General features: G+C 46.0%; 1 protein-coding gene across 2 annotated transcripts in view; it reads left to right on the top strand.

Moving 5' to 3' along the window:
* Nucleotides 1–9,352: 9,352 nt before the first annotated feature.
* Nucleotides 9,353–17,697, top strand: part of TSPAN33 (tetraspanin 33) — a 25,596-nt gene continuing 17,251 nt past the window's right edge. The window contains exon 1 of one of the 2 annotated variants that reach the window (XM_032276015.1): nt 9,353–9,718. In XM_032276015.1, the coding sequence (XP_032131906.1) occupies nt 9,617–9,718 (102 nt within the window). In that variant the 5' untranslated portion in view covers nt 9,353–9,616. The remainder of the gene's footprint in view (nt 9,719–17,697) is intronic. The other variant, XM_032276016.1, reaches the window with a different exon arrangement.

Below are 17,697 nucleotides of genomic sequence, written 5' to 3'. Positions count from 1 at the left end.
GAGTGGCTCACAGATGTCTTAGTTGGTATCAATGTGTTAATTTTCAAGGAAAGAATGCTTCCATCGAGGGGCCAGGCATGGTGGCTCATGCCTATAATCCCAGCACTTTGGGAGGTCAAGGCGGGTGGAGCCCAGGAGTTTGAGACCAACCTGAGCAACATGGCAAAACCCTACATCTACAAAATAAAATACAGAAATTAGCCAACCATGATGGAAGGCACCTGTTGTCCCAGCTATTTGGGAGGCTGAGATGGGAGGATCACTTGAGCCTGGGAGGTCAAGGCTGCAGTGAGCCAAGATCGCACCATTGCACTCCAGCCTTTCATCAGGAAGGAGGGAAGGAAGGAAGGAAGGAAGGGAGGGAGGGAGGGAGGGAGGGAGGGAGGGAGGAAGGGTGGGAGGGAAAATATTGGGAACTTCTGACTCATAATAACATTTTTCCTGCAAAAATGTCAATAATAAATGTTGTTTTGATAGCTTTAAGTGTATAAAGTCTAAATATCACTAAATCCAGCACTTGATTACATCTACAGTTGCTTTTGGTCATCATTAGCATGACCATTAGCACAAATTTCAAATATAGCATCACCTCCTCACCTGTCATTATTACTATTTTATTTTAGAGATGGGGTCTTGCTCTGTCACCTAGGCTGGTCTGGAACTCCTGGCCTCAAGGGATCCTCCCACCTCTGCCTCCCAAGTAGCTGGGACTACAGGTGTGAGCCACAGTGCTGGGCTCACCTATTATTATGATTAAAAGAAATCAGAGAAGTTCAGTGATGGGCAGCTATCAGGAAAAAAAAAAAAAAAAGAAATCAGAGAAGTTAAAACAAAGTAGCCACGTGTTTAAAGTCAGGCTTTTCTTCTGCCCACAGCCCCTGAGATAAGGTAATAACCAAAGCAGTTAATATAATAAAAACAGTTTTCATAATTAGTTGTTTCTTATCCCATGTAATATGTGTTGTGAAAACTTGCAGTGCAAGGAAAATGCCTGAAATGCCTAGATGTAAACTTATTCTAGGAATATAATGATGATGACTAGTAAATACATAATTCAAAATAGCATCACTTTGGAAATAATATGATGCCATGGATTTACTTCAAAATAGTCCTGTGGTGGGGGCAGTAAGTAGCACTGGTGATGAAATAAGAATGGCTATAAGTCAATGACTGTTGTAGCTGGGGGTTGGGTCCATGGGCTTTGTTGTACTATTATCTTTACCTCGTATATATTTGATTCCATTATATAATTTTTGTTTTTCTTTTACCTTTTAAAAATTTTTCGGCCGGGCACGGTGGCTCAAGCCTGTAATCCCAGCACTTTGGGAGGCCGAGGCGGGTGGATCACGAGGTCAAGAGATCGAGACCATCCTGGTCAACATGGTGAAACCCCATCTCTACTAAAAATACAAAACATTAGCTGGGCATGGTGGTGCGTGCCTGTAATCCCAGCTACTCAGGAGGCTGAGGCAGGAGAACTGCTTGAACCCAGGAGGCGGAGGTTGCGGTGAGCCGAGATCGCGCCATTGCACTCCAGCCTGGGTAACAAGAGTGAAACTCCGTCTCAAAAAAAAAAAAAAAAAAAAAAAAAGAAAAAAAAAAAAAGAAAAATTTTAACTTTATTTACTTATTTATTTTTGAGATGGAGTCTCGCACTGTCACCTGGGCTGGAGTGCAGTGGCACCATCTTGGCTCACTGCAACCTCTGCCTCCTGGATTCAGGCGATTCTCTTGCCTCAGCCTCCCGAATAGCTGGGACTACAGGTGCCCCCCACCATGCCTGGCTAATTTTTGTATTTTTAGTAGAGACGGGGTTTCACCATCTTGGCCAGGCTGGTCTCAACTTCCTGATCTCAGATGACCCACCCCCTTTGGCCTCCCAAAGTGCTGGGATTAGAGGTGTAAGCCACCATGCCTGACCTATGAAGTTTTTAAAGAATCGTCTTTTCCTACTTAAGCCCGTTCTTTTGTTGAAATTATTTGTTTCAATTTTCAAGTTGCCTCTGCCTATTATTTCAGGTTGCTCTGATCTTTTATTTTGCTGCCCTTTTTAGCATAAGTTTTGCTGTATGACATACTTAAACAGGTATAACCATGATGACAAGGACAGACATGCTTAATCTTATCTTCAGGCCTGATTGGGTGCCAGTCTCCGTGGGTAGGCTTGTCAGCCCCTCCTTTCACAGGCCTTGCGTGCCGGACCACTGGCTGCCTCCTGTTGACCATACATTTGCAACCCTCTGGACCATCATACACTTTCCTATCTTCTCTGTTCAGCAAAATCCTCCTTCCTCTAGCTCAGCTCAAAAAATGCCGCTGCTCTTTCCTCTTCAGAGCTTCACTTCCCTTTCATTCCAGCCCACTTCCCTTCTAGACATGCCAAGTTCTCTTTTCCTCCTGCTCCAAAAGAGCTTTGCTCATATTTCCCTTATGCAATTTATTACATCCTATCATTTGCCATGGTAATAATAAGAATTATTTGATTGAAAGAAAGAGAAACTAACTTACATGAGATTAACAGGAAGTCTATTAAAAGAATAACAAGGAAACTCTTCAGACTAAACTGCATGTGGCCAGCTGGGTCTGAGGGACTACTCCAGGAAGTAAACACCCTTCTCTTCAACTCTCTGTCCTTCGTGCTCTTCTCTGGGTGACTGGTTCATTCTCCTGCCGCAAATCAACTATTTTGCTCTGTAGTCCCCATGGCAAAACACATGGGTGTCCCTCAGCTACCAAGTTTATCTGTTAGAGGTTTAGCCACACAGAGAGTGAGTGACTATCTCTGTTTTGAGAGGGAGGGAATTGATTGGCCAAGTTTAGGTCAGGACTTATCTGGGAGGAGTGGAGGGTGGGTGGGCAGGATCACATGGTACCAAATAGCCACCACCTCTATGGATGGGGATGGAGCAGTTATGGGTAAATAGGGACATGGTAGACCGTCCAAAGTTTCCACAGCAGTTACACACATGTCTAATTCCCCAGTTAGATAGTGAGCTTCTCAAGGGCAGTGACAGTGGTAGCTTCATCTTTGTGTGCTTTTGCCAAGAAACACATATTTATTCAATGAATTTATAACCAATTCTGTGGACCTTAACTTACACATTAGGCTCACACAAGCATCCAAAATAATGCATACAGACATATTCTGATAGCTACTTTATATAATAAACACTTTGTGGGCTGGATGCCGTGGCTCACACCTGTAATCCCAGCACTTTTGGAGGCTGAGACAGGCAGATTGCCTGAGGACAGGAGTTCGAGACCAGTCTGGCTAACATGGTGAACCCTGGCTCTACTAAAAATACAAAAATTAGCTGGGCATGGTGGTGTATGCCTGTAGTCCCAGCTACTGGGGAGGCTGAAGCAGGAGAATTGCTTGAACCCAGGAGGCAGAGGTTGCAGTGAACTGAGACAGCACCACTATTCTCTAGCCTGGGTGACAGAGATTTTGTCTAAAAAAAAATAAAATAAAATAAACACTTTGTGGCAGACATTGTCCTAGTTTCCTACCCATATCCTTTCTTCCCCTCTTTCTTAATAGAACCCCACTTTTCTTTCTTTCAGGGGAGCAGTACATTTAGTTAGAATATTTACTCAAAGGTGGTGATGTGGCTGAGTTCTAGCCAATGAGATATTAGCACAAGTTACTGGTAAAGCATCTGTGAATATTTTGTAAAAGGGACAAATGTGTCTGGCTTGTAACTTTTGCTTCTCCCTTTCCCTGCCTGGAATGTTAGTGTGAGTGTAATGTTTGGATGTGTAGCATCTGCCTTGTGACCATGAGAATGAAGGTTGCTCCCTAAGATGGGGTAGCAAAAAAATAGAAGGAGTCTGTCTCCTTGAGCATGTTATTAAATCTTTGTGTGCAGAGGACCAGCCCTGAACAGTCCCTCCCCAGACTTCTTGTTGCCTGAAACAGATAGCAAATGAAAACAAAACAAACTTACTGGTTTAAGCCATGGTTGGTTGTTTTTCTGTTACTTGCAGCTGAACATAGTCCTAACAAGCTTTAAAAAAAAATTAAAAATAAAAAAAAAAAGATTGGTCAGGTACAGTGGCTTACATCTGTAATCCCAGCACTTTAGGAGCCTGAGGGGGTGCCAATTGCTTGAGTCCAAGAGTTCGAGACCAGCCCGAGCAACATGGCGAAACTCCATCTCTACAAAAAATATATATACATATATATTATTTATGATATATATAATATATATAACATATATATATTATATATATAGTCAGCTGGGCATGGTGGCATGTGCCTGTAGTCCCAGCTACTTAGGAGGCTTAGGCAGGAAGATCACTTGAGCCTGGAAGGGGGAGGGTGCAGTGAACCAAGATCATGCCACTGTACTCCAGCCAGGACAACAGAGTGAGTGAGACCTGTCTCAAAAAAGCAAAACAAAAAAATGCAAACTAGAATTTATTTTTTAATTGTGCAAGCCCTATTCTTACCTAAGGAAAGATACTAGATCCTTAGAGATGTCTTTTAAAAGTATTGTCCATAGATGATCCACATCAGAATTTTACAGGCTGCTCGTTAGGGCAGGTAAATTTTCAACGTGCTTGTTTGCTCAACCTAACCTCTCAACCGAGAATCAGAATCACTGGGGCTAGGGCCTGGAAATCTGCTCTTTCAACAAACTCACCAAACAATCCCTGCGCTCAGAACATCTTAAGAACCATGAATAAATAATCCAAACAAGTTTGAATCATTTGCTGGACAACACGGTAAATGTAACTAGTTTTTTTTTCTCTTTAGTTCAACACTAATCCCCATACCTACCAGCTTCACTTGAGGATAATCAAGAAGCGCCTAACCTCTTTTTGGAGAGAAAATAAACTGTCAAGCTTCAATAAGAGCACACAATTTCCTGTGAGGTTGAAGCAAACGTTCTGCTTTCTTTATTAAGTTTATTTTAACTAAATTTGCTAAGCTTCCTCTAAATGTGTCATAATATCCCTACCCCCTTCCTTTTTTGAGCACTGCCAATCACAGTCCCATTTCTGAGCACATATGCAATTGTGCTCAGTGTCATATTCTAATTGTCTGACACATTTGAAATGAACCCAATCCAATATAATTCTGATTTAATATTCTCTTAGCTTAGGCTCCCCTGAGTTATTAATTCTTTTAAGACTCAGAATACTCTGATCTAATTTTGTCTTTCTTATTAGACTAAAAATTATTCGTATGTGAAAAAACTTCAGTAGGAACAATTTTTAAAACCCCAAATCTGGCTGGGTGCGGTGTCTCACGCCTGTAATCCCAGCACTTTGGGAGGCCAAGGCGGGTGGATCACGAGGTCAGGAGATCAAGACTATCCTGGCCAACATGGTGAAACCCGTCTCTACTAAAAATACAAAAATTAGCTGGGTGTGGTGGCACACACGACTGTAGCCCCAGCTACTTGAGAGGATGAGGCAGAAGAATCGCTTGAATCCGAGAGGCAGAGGCTGAAATGAGCTGAGATCGCGGCACTGCACTCCAGCCTGGCGACAGAGCAAGACTCCGTCTAAAAAAAAACAAACAAAAAAACCTCCAAATCTCGAATTTGAATATGATCAGAGGTTATTTATTAAGTAACATCAGAGGCAAATGACTAATGTTTGACCCCCTAAACTATTGTGATCCTATCTTTTGGAGTCTCATTTCTCAAAACACCACAAAGCATATTCTCCTCTCTAGTCATTTTGCCATCCTGAACTCATTCTCTGCTGCTCATCTTTGCTCAGGCTGTTTCCCCACCTAGGGTAGCCAAGCGTCACCTTCTCTTCAATTCCTGCAACCCATCCTGCTAACTCTCTTCTCCAAATTCTTATTCTAGTTACCATCAATAAATCTTCCCAAAGGAGATTTTGATATGTCAGTCTCCAACTAAAAATCCTTCAGTATCACCATGTTTTCTTTCTTTTTTTTTTTTTTTAAGACAGAGTCTTGCTCTGTCACCCAGGCTGGAGTGCAGTGGCGTTATCTCAGCTCACTGCAACCTCCGCCCCCCAGGTTCAAGCAATTCTCCTGCCTCAACCTCCTGAGTAGCTGGGATTACAGGTGCCCACCACCACACCTGGCTTATTTTTAGTAGAGACAGGGTTTCACCGTGTTGGCCAGGCTGGTCAGGAGTTCAAACACCATGGGTTTTGTTTTGTTTTGTTTTGTTTTTGAGACGAACTCTTGCTCTGTCACCCTGGCTGGAGAGTGCAATGGCACAATCTTAGCTCACTGCTACCCCCTCCTCCTGGGTTCAAGCGATTCTCCTGCCTCAGCCTCTGGAATAGTTGGGATTACAGGCACCCACCACCATGCCTGGCTAACTTTTATGTTTTTAGTAGAGATGGAATTTTGCCATGTTGGTCAAGCTGGTCTCGAACTCCTGACCTCAGGGGATCTGCCCGCCTTCGCCTCCCAAAGCGCTGGGATCACCAAGCCACCATGCCCAGCCGAGCACCATGTTTTCAACACTGAATACATCCTGTGTCCCATGCTCTGCTAGGTGCCAGGGATACACATACTAATGCAACATGGCCAGGGACCTACAGGCATTATGGGCTGATGGGTTATTATCACAGGGGCTCACTAGAATTCTCAAGCTGTCTACGGAGTGAACTGGAACTGGAAACAACCCTCAAGGCCCTCTGTGATCTGTTTCTAATTTGTTTTACTAATTTTATCCCCCCTTATTCTCTTCCCTTTGATCCAAATACATGGGGCTACTTGCCACTAGCCAAACACACCTGCTCTTTTTTGGTTTCGCTGAATTTGCTCACTTTGATCTGGGCTCCTGAAGTGACCTCACTTCTCTACCCATGTCAATTCTGACAAATCCTTGAGGACTCAGATTTCAAACGCCACCTTCTTCATGAAACATTATATTGCTCATGAAGTTCCAATTAAGTCAGGTTTCTCAAAAAGAACCCCACATAATGCCAAATGCAATGATTAGTTCTTGATTAAATCTTGGTTTGAACAAACCAGCTGTAAGATATTTTGAGGTCAATTCAGGAAATTTGAGTATGAACTGGGTACAAAATTATATTAGGAAATTACTGTTAAACTTATAAGGAATTATAACATTATCATAGTTTTAGAAAAAGTCATTATTTTTAGATATGAAAATGAAATTAATGGATAAATGACATGATAGCTCGAAAATGGATGAAGGAAACATGAGAAAATGGGAAAATTTGGTAATGGGAATACTCTGAATTATTCTTTCTACTTTTCTGTGCATTTGAAAATATTTCTAATCAAAAGAGAAAACAAGAATGCCAAACATTTTTCTTATTAATAAAAATAAAACATATTAACTAAATGAAATCTGAGGAAAAAGAAAAATAACACAAATAGAAAGCAACCAATATCCTACCATGCAGAGAAAATTGCTGTTTATATTATGATGCCTTTTCTTCTATACACTTATAAACCTAATTCTTTTCTTTATTTTTTATTGACACATAAAAATTATATATATGTTTATTGTACACAACATGGTGTTTTAAAATATATAATTCTTTTTATTTTACAAAATTGTGATGGCTCTGAATATATAGTTTTGTACTGATCTCAGATTTTAAAAGGACATACACAAAAAATAGAAAGAAGCACATAAATAAAAGAGAACATTGCATTTTGTAGATATGTTATATGTCAATAAAAAGTTAAAATACAAAAAAATATAGTAGAAAAACTTGATAAACAGAGAGAATGGTGCAGACAAACCTTCCAATCCTTCCAGAGTCACATATCACATACCATCAGTTAGTTTCCTAATAATCCTAGATCCTACAGGTGGGTTTTTCAATGGTGCATTTCAAATGGTGCATTCCAGGGTCACTTGCCTCTTTGCAGTGTCCAGCATTTGTAGGTCTCACCGTGGGCTCTCCAGGGTACTACAAGCTTTTTGTTTCTTTCTTTTTTTTCTTTTTTTTTTTTTTGAGATGGAGTCTCAATCAGTTCCTGATTTCTGATTATCTGGATGACGAGTAGCATGCTTCTAACAAATCTTTCTCTCTCCAGCCTCTTTCCCACTCTAACTGAAAACAGTGGGTTTTCCATCATCCCTTTCTTCAAAACTCTTAGTCTAAGTCATTTAAGCCCTAACTCCTCAATCTGATATTCAAGTACTTCCACAATTTTAACACAATTCAACATGTATCGGCATCGGTCAGCATTATCTCCCACTGCTATTACAAGCATACTCTGTGCTCCAGCCATAGCAGTCTGCTTATTTTGCACGAAACACATGGCATGCTTCTGCACTTCCAAACTTTGGTTCACTCTTTTTTTAAATCCACCTGGATTATGTTTCCCCTCCATCTCTGCCATTCTAAACCCCATCCTCCCCTAATTTCACTTGCCACGATATCTTCACTAACCATTTACCACATGTATTATAATTATTTGTGCAGCTATATTTCCACACTAGATTCTAAATTCTGCTAAAACGAAATACTGTACTGCCTTTGATGAGCCTTTCCATGTGCCAGCCATGTGCTAAGTGAGCTAAGCATCCATTATCTCATTTAATCCTCACATGGACATCTAGGTCAGGACTCTCCCATTTAACATTAAACAAACTGAGGCTCCGAGAGATTAGGTAGCTTGCAGCTTTCACGCAGCTAATGATGGTGGAATCAGATCCCTCCCTGAGGTTCACGCTTGTACTACTTAGGGTAGCCAGCACAGTATATTCACCAGCAAGACTGCACTCAACCTGTATGTGCCGGATCAGCATGTTTAAAACGGTGTGTGCAAGTAGACCAAGGGAGAGAGGGACTGCGGGGGCAGGAATTGACACAGCAATTAAAGGACGGCAGGCTTGGCGGTGATGTTTCCAAATTTCCACTGTTGGGTTATAGAGCTTTTGAAATAAGCGTTTAAAATACGTAGTTACTAAAAAGGATCACATCTACTCTTAGTCTAATTATTACATGTAGGTTAGTTTTTTCTCCCTGATTTTGTCATCATCCCCCGGGGATTGTTTCTGTTCTCTCGTGTTCCCAGAGCTTTCGGCGCATTGCTCAACACACGGTGTGCGTACTTGTTGATTTTAATGTATGTGTGTTTGCATATGTGCACAGCAACTGGGCAGAGGACGTGGGTGTGCGATGCACGGTGCATTCCTTCTTCTCATTCCTGTTCCTTTGAGCAGCTGCAGCCTGGATGTTTTCCCTTCGGGGAAAGGGGGAGGCAGAACCGCTGACCCTTTAACAAGTTGTCCCTCACAGAACAGGTGTCTCCCCCGACTCTCGGTGGAGAGGGATGTCTGGATACTCAGTGACATCAGCCATGAGCCAATGGGAAGTCGGGCTCCAGCCGCCGCGCCAATGGGCGGCAGGGGGCGGGCCGGGTTTCCTGGGCGCCGGGCTGGCCGGGCTGGTCCTGCGGCCGCGGCGGAGTCTCGGCGGCTCGCACTGCCCACCGCGGCTCCGGGGGTTCCAGGCGCGGTTCGCCAGCCCGCGCCGCTCCCGGCCCCCGGCTCGGGCGCCTCCCGCCGCGGCGCAGCTCCCTCGCCTGCCGAGCACCTGCGCGGCGCTGCTCATGCCCCCGGGCGCGGGGCGCACAGGCCGGTCGGCCGCCGCTGAAAGATAGGCCCCCGGGGGCGGCGGCGGCGGGGCCATGGCGCGGAGACCCGGGGCGCCGGCAGCCTCCGGGGAGGAGTTCTCCTTCGTCAGCCCGCTGGTGAAATACCTGCTCTTCTTCTTCAACATGCTCTTCTGGGTGAGTCTCGGGGTCGAGGGCGCTTGGGCGGCGGGGTGCCCCCGCGGGGCGGAGGGGCGGCTCGGGTTGCCCGTGCGCGGGATCCGCACTGCCGAGTTTTCTAGGCTGACGGCACTTTGGCGGAATTCATCCTGGGGAGCGGACGGCACCCGGGTGCCTCGTCTGCAGGGGGCGTTGGAGGGAGGAGGGTATGCCAGGGAATCAGTGAAGACTGATGGGTATTCTCCGGGCATGGGAGGAGGGTCTGTGCCAGGCTAGAAAGCTGGGTTTGAGGGAGCCTGTTGGCCCAAGGCAAACCCACTGGCACATTTATGATGGTGGTCGGGGGTGGGGGGTAACTTTCAGGCCTGGGGGTGGAGGCCCGGCTGGCAAAGAAAGAAGAGGAAGGAAAAACCCAAACCTCTCTCCCCACCACCTCAGAGAGGTTGGGTTATGGGCGTCATCTCTTCCTCTCGCAGGCCCCATCTACCCCCGCCTACGACCCACTCCCCCAAAGTCTGGCCTCCAGGTTCAGATGCCTTTCCCATCCCAGCACTGCCCCAAACTTTGTCCCCCTTCCCACCAACCTTCTCAGGACCAGACTTCACCCCTGGAACCTGACAGCCACCAGCGTCTTTAAACAGGACCTCCTGTTGGGCTGGAAAGCCAGGGGTCCTTTCAGAATCTTCTGGTTGGAGTGGGGGAAGTGGAAAAAGTAATGGGTTGGGACTCTGGAGACCTGGATTCCTATCCCACTCTGCAATTCATTGTTGACTCGACCAATCTAAGCATGTACGTTCATGTCTGCAGGCCTTAGCTCTCTCCCCAACAAATCCAACCCAATGTGATCAGGGGTGGCAGAAAGACTGCTGAAGCTGACAATTGAGCTGAACCAGATCATGCAATGCTAGCTCGACCCTGTTTTGTGGCCAGAGTCCTGGAGGTCCTAGGGTGTAAGAACATAGGGACGTCCTTCCCTCATTCACCTCCTCTTCTGGCTCCTACCACACCAGAGCTGCTGCTCCTGGAGCCCACCATCCTTGCCCACTTCAGAAGGAGACCTAAAGTTCAGACTTGCAGGAGGGAAGAACTGAGTCTAAAATATGTGAGCAGAACAGACATCTAAGCCATTTGCTGGAAGGGTTTCACAAGGCCCGTGGGGTGAAGTGCAGACACAAAGCACATAAGTGCTGGCCTGTTGGGACAAATGAGAGAAACCTCAGAGGGTGGCGATGACAGTGCACTCAGCCATCATTCTCCTGGGAAAAATGAAACTTGGGCTCCTATCAAATGCTCAGTTTTAGAACTGGAAAAAATTTTTAGAAGACATCTTGTCCAGCATCTGCGTTTATGTACATAAAATGTAGAAAATGAAAGCACAGAGATGTTAAACCTTTTGTCCAAGGTCCAACAGCTGGTTAGCAGGCTTGGTCTGGTGACCTTTCTACTGAACCACAGTGCCTCTGGGGAAGTCCTCGGCGCGGATGGCTGCTGCTGTAGCTGGGGTACTGGCGGTATTAGTAGTTTACCAGTCAACCCAAGTTCCTATGGTCTACGTTCTGCTGCAGCTGGAGGTTAGGGAAGAACACAAGAAAATCCCTTACCACTCTGCCAGTGCTGGGGGATGTTCTAAGGGACTCCCCACCTAGGGGCAAGCACCAGTCCTCTGTGCTTACTGAGTGTGAAAGGCCAGTGACATTCCATCCTTGGAGGCAGCACTAGTATCTCAGGGACTTCAGGTCGTCACTCTGGCCTCCTTTATCTGCCAAGACTGTCTCCCTTGGAGCCATCGGCACCCCACCCTTGTCTGTGCTCACCAGTGACAACAGCTGGGTGCACCTGTTACACTTGTGTTCTGGTCATCTTTTTTTTCCAGCTTCCCTACCGCCTACCTCCACCCTACCCTCCTTTTAGCAGACAAATGTCTTGAGAGATCTCAGCCAGGAGAGAGTTTGTCTCCACAGACCCATTTACCTTGGTAAAAATGCTTCATTCAAGGTCACTAGACCTGGCTAGCCAAGCTAGCACCACCCCAAATTAGAATAGAACCCCTTCTTGGCCCTACAGTAGACTCATAAAAATCAGAGGCTCTAGAAATAGCACACTGAAGGACAAGAGGCCTTTTGGCACCAACTTACTGTGTGACCCTAAGCCAATGTATCCATCTCTCTGACCTTAATCTTTCTCCTCTAAAGAAGAAAAAATTTCTGCCTCAGTGAACTATTTAAAGATGAATGAATCATTTTGGGGACTGTTTTCTTTCTTTAAGACCTGGAGCTGGATCGAAGGATGACTCTCCCTGTGTCCTGACTGCCCTTCCTAAGGGACAGTACTTTACTGGTGTTATTGAATGTCCCTTCTCCCCCAAACCCAGGTATATTCCATACAAGGGCCACTGGGGAGAAAAGGCTGCTTCCCCAGATCAGGGGGCCATCTTTCTTCCTAGCCCCTCTACAGACACTGGTTCCCATGCTTTCTTTTTTGTAGACTTCCACCATCCTAATCAAGTTCCCCTTTTCTGCCCGGGAAGCACCTAGGGATGAGATGATGGTCAGCCCACACCCTTTGTGAGTAGAGTGCATGCTCTGGCCAGCTTCTGTAGTTGCGGTATGGCAGTGGTGTTTGTGTCTATGCCTGGAACCCACTAGGAAGGTGTCTGGCATCCTCTGGGCTCACACTCAGTGGTGCTGGTGGTGATGGTGGCCACCTCTGCTGTTGCTCTAGAAGCCCTGACTCTTGGGGCATTTGGAGTCTGACTCAGAAAGCTAATGGATTTTTGGGGACTGGGACCTGTTCGTACTGTTTGTGTTTCAAATCTCACTTCCCTTTTGACCTGGGAGTTCTGGTTTTCTTCCCAGAATTGTGTTGCTGGGTTACTGACTGTTGGGATTCCGTGGCCGAGATGTTGTATTGTATCAGGTGATTACAGAGCTGCTGCCTCTCCTCACCTCCCTCTGCAGGACAGCTCTGTGCAGAGGGTGCCTGCTTTATCAGCTTGGCCATGTGTTGTCAGGAATATTTGGTGCCATCCACCTCCTTCCTCACTGGTCCTTCTCCTGCTCTGGGCAGCAGTTGGCTGGCTTTTGAGTCAGGCAGAGCCCAGAAGCTCAGACCTCTAACCCCTGTGTCTCAGCCCAGGTTTCCTTGGCGGCCATGCCTTAGGGCTCCCATGGCACCTTCTGTATACTTCGATTGTCACATCCCTTACCTGTGCTGCAACTGTGTTCATTTCTCCATCTCCCTCTCTAGACTTTGGGCTCTCAAGGGTGGGCACAGCCCTATTCACTTCTGGATTCCTGGTGCCCAGCTGTGTTTGGCAGAAATTGGGCACTTATTGAATGTTTATTGGATGGTGAGTAAGAGAGCAAACCCCATGGGATAGAGTCATGATGCCTGTCCTCCCTCCCTTATGGACACGGCCTGTCAAGGTGCGGCTCAACCTGGGGTCTTTGAGCATGCTTGGTGATGAGATACCTAACTGTGTTCTCCTCTGTGATGGGTCTGGTGGCCTGGCAACCCCTCCCTCAAGCCAGGTCAGAAACATGGCAGCCATCCCCTCCTCAGAGCCATGTATACTTACGTCTACAGTGCCTGGATTTTATCACTTCCACTGCCGCACATATGGACCCAGTCAAGGTCTTCCCTAGGCTGATCCAAGCCACTGGTGGGGCATCTTCAAGAAATCCACTCTCCCATCCAGGACTACTGTTTTGGAGTCCTTGGACACTCAGAATCACCCCAGACCACTCACAGCACCATCTCTTTTTGCCTGGCTCAAAACCACGAGGAAGTAACCACACGTCAAGCTAGGCAAAAACCTCTTCTAAGTAACAGAAGCCTTTTCTGACATCCAATCCCTTCTTCCCATCCAATTCCTTCCTCCTATACTTCCAAATATACTAGGAGGCAACCTTCCTCTCCCCTGTCTTCCCCATAGACTTGGCTGGCTTCAATAACTGAGGGTAGTTAGATGCTTTTTATAAAAACAACAAAAATTACAAAATATGGGAAATGAAGATAAGAACCATCTGCTTTGCTATGCAGGTCACATGCACACCTCCTTAACTCCCCAGCAGTTCTGTTTGCCTCGTACCAAGTAGAAAACCATAGAGTTCAAGCAGCCTTTAAAAAGAAAAGAAAACACAGAGTGCCTGATAGATCTTGGTGGGATGCTAGTGCTGGGCCAGTCCCCTCAGGGCTGTGAGTTGGAATGTTTATTTACGGCGATCCCTTGCAGACCTCCCTTCCTCTTTCTTAACCTCCGAAGAACTAAGCCAGCCATGGCCTGAGGAAATGCCAAAGGCCTGGCCCCAGACTTTGGTGTGGAAGGAGCCCTGTGGACTTCTCCACTCCAGAGGAACAGTGCCTCCCAATCCAGAGGGAGAGTGCTGAGAGCCAGCCTCACATGGACAGCTGCCACCTCAGACACCCAGGACAGCAGCGCCATGGGGACCACAGAAAGACCATGGGCAGGGACAGAGGTAGCCCTGCTCTGAGACCAGCAGGCTGAAAGTTCCTTGATTTCATCCAGATATATGAAATCATCTGGGGAGGGAGGACTGAGAAACCAGAGGTAGAGACCACTGCCTTGCCCACTTCCCTCTGAGCAGAAACAGGGTTTTGATTGCCATACAGGGAACCACTCTACCTTCAGCTGTCCCCACCATCACCTTCAAAAGAGGAGGGAAAGAGATTCTACAGAGGATGCGTGGACCCTGAGACGGGGCTCCCGCGCTTCTTGTAGCCTGGACTTTGGGACTATGGAAGACAGACAAGGCTAGGGCTTCCCCTGGAGGCTGTGCCGGGGTGTTGGGGGGGGCTCCTGTGCCGGGGGGGGGCCAACATTGTGTCTTCCCTTTTCAGAGTGCTGTTCCAAAGACTTCCCTCTGAGCCACCTCCTGGGACCTGCTGGCACCCTGTCCCCCCACCCTCCACCCCCTGCCAGCTATCTTCCTTCCCCTGCCTGAGCCCCAGCCCGTTTGGAGATTATCAGTTACTCCCCAAAGGGAACCACAGGCAGCTGCTTCCCACCTCCCATGATGGCTGAGGTGAACACGCAAGATTCCAGGGGGCGCTGGAAGGCAGAGATAGGAAGGCAGCCAAGTGGCTGAGCTCATAAGGCTTTGGGTCATCAAGACCTAGGTTCCAGTCCCACTTCAGCCGTGCACTAGCCAAGTGAAGTGTGGAAAGTTACTGGAACTCTCTGAACAGCAGCTGTATAAAATGAGATCCTAACAACCTCTTGGGTTTGTGGTCAGAATTAAAGGAGACAGTGTTTAGCCCAGCACCTGGTCCTTAGCACTCAACAAAAGGTACTGCCACTACTGTCCCTGTAAATGCTCCTAGAAGTCACCTGCTGGGGGTGGATGTGGAGAGGAGGCTGAGTGCTCCTCCAGGGAGGAGGAAAGAGGGTAAGCAGACCAGGACTGAGCTAGGGAAGGGCCAGCCTTTGCTCAGCCCACTTTGCTCACATTCCCATCATAATGAATGAAGACAAAAAACAAAGGAAGAAAATTAAAGAGAAAAGAACAAAAGCTAAGCAGGAGACAATCATTATTAGTGGCTTGATTTTTTTTACATTGTGGAGAAATTTCCTATCTATCCCAGGAACAGAGTCCCACTGTTGTCTCCGGGCTCCTTCCCTAGCTCTGCTCCTCAAGGCTTGTCAAACCACCTCGGTCTTTTAAAATTTTTATTTATGTATTTATTTGAACCTAACTATGAGGAAATAACCAAATAAATCCAAATCGAGGGATTTGTTTGTTTAGAGACATGGTCTTGCTCTTTAACCCAGGCTGGAGTGCAGTGATGGGATCACAGCTTACTACAGCCTCAACTGCCTGGGCTCAAGCAATCCTCCTACTTCACCCTGTTGAGTAGCTCAGACTACTGGCATGCATCACCATGCCCAGCTAATTTTTTTTTTTAGAGGCTGGTCTCACTATGTTGCCTAGGCTTGTCTTCAAATCCTGGCCTCAAGCTATCTTCCCCCTTCAGCCTCCCAAAGTGGTAGGATTACAGGCGTGAGCCACCATGCCCTGCCCTACCTTGGTCTTAAATGTAATCCAGTAGAGATGGACTCTGGGAGCTTATTTGCCTGTAATTATTGGCCTTTGGGCATAAGAGCCAGGAGAACAACCTTTGTTCAGGAACTCAAGTTGAGGTCCCACAACCTTCCTCTCTTATTACTGATGGCCCTGAAGTACTGTCCTATGGGCTAGAATAAGGGTTTTTCCTCTTAATCATCAAATCATGACTCTTTTTTCCCAATTTGCAAGAAAAAAAGTCAAGATAAGAGAATTTTCTTCATTTTCTCCTTTCTCCATGAACATTAGTACCTGCAGCTGCTTATCTGCCTGCAGGTGCTAACAAAAGGCAAACGAAAGAGGACAAGTAGCAACTATTATGGAAAAGTAGGAAATAATTTATATAGAGTATTGCCTGTGTTGTTTTATAAGACATGTGTCCAGCAGCCACTTCTCTTAGTAAAATTGTTCCTTTTTTTTGTAATAAAAATTAATAGGTTTTGCCCCCTCATGTGATACTGTGAGATGGACACAGCAATATCTACATAATATTCCTGTCAAAAATGTATAACCTGAACCTAACTATGAGGAAATAACCAAATAAATCCAAATCGAGGGACATTCTGCAAAACAGTTGGCCAAGACACAAACAATGTCAGTGTTGGTTCAGTGTGGTGACTCACGCCTGTAATCCCAGCACTTTGGGAGGCCAAGGCAGGTGTATTACAAGGTCAACAGATCGAGACCATCTTGGCCAACATGGTGAAACCACGTCTGTACTAAAAATACAAAAAATTAGCTGGGCATGGAGGCGTTTGCCTGTAATCCCACCTACTCAGGAGGCTGAGGTAGGAGAATCGCTTGAATCAGGAGGTGGAGGTTGCAATGAGCTGAGATGGCGCCACTGCTCTCCAGCCTGGTGACAGTGCGAAACTCCACCTAAAAAAAGAAAAAAAAAATTAAACATAGAATTACCATATGACCCAGAAATTCCTATGTATAGAAAACGTTGAAAACAGGTATTCACACAAGACCTTGTACACAAGTGTTCACAGCACTACTATCCACAACAGCCCAAAGGTAGAAACAATGCAAAAATCCATCAATGGAGGGATGGATAAACAATTGTGTTATAGTCACACAACCAAGTATTATTCAGTGATAAAAGGAAATGGAGTTGGCCGGGTGCGGGGGCTCACGCCTGTAATCCCAGCACTTTAGGCGGATCAGCACTTTGAGGTCAGGAGTTCAAGACCAGCCTGGCCAACATGGTGAAACCACCCCTCTACTAAAAATACAAAAATTAGTCGGATGTGGTGGCAGGCACCTGTAATCACAGCTACTCGGGAGGCTGAGGCATAAGAATTGCATGAACCTGGGAAGTGGAAGTTGCAGTGAGCTGAGATCATACCACTGCACTCCAACCTAGGCAGCAGAGTGAGACTCCGTCTCAAAAAACAAAACAAAACAAAACAAAAAAAACTGGAAATGAAGTTGTAACACATGCTACAACATGGATGAACCTTGAAAACATTCTGCTAAGTAAAAGAAGCCAGACACAGAGGGCCACATAGTATGTGACTCCAATGACAGAAAATGTCCAGAATAGGCAAATCCATACAGACCGAAAGCAGATCTGTGGTTACCAGGAGCTGGGGGCGGTGGGAATGGGGAGTGACTGTTTTGTGGGTACAGGTTTCTATTTGGGGTGATGAAAAAGCACTGCACCCTGATTGTGGTGATGATTGCACAGCCATGTGAACGTACTGTGAAGGCCACTGAACTGTATACTATAAAATGGCTAAAATGGTGCATTTTGTGTCACATGTATTTTACCATAAATTTTAAAGTCAGTGTCCTAAAGACCAAAAACAAAGGAAGAAAATTAAAAAGAAAAGAATTAAAGCCAAGAGACTGTTCCAGGCTAAAGGAGATTTAATCTCTAAATGGGTGATCCTTGATTGGATCCTGGAT

This window comes from Sapajus apella, unplaced genomic scaffold, assembly GCF_009761245.1.
Source record: "Sapajus apella isolate SASKATOON/1434 unplaced genomic scaffold, GSC_monkey_1.0 scaffold7, whole genome shotgun sequence".
NCBI lineage: Eukaryota > Metazoa > Chordata > Mammalia > Primates > Cebidae > Sapajus > Sapajus apella.
This window is presented reverse-complemented; position numbering and strand designations above follow the sequence as displayed.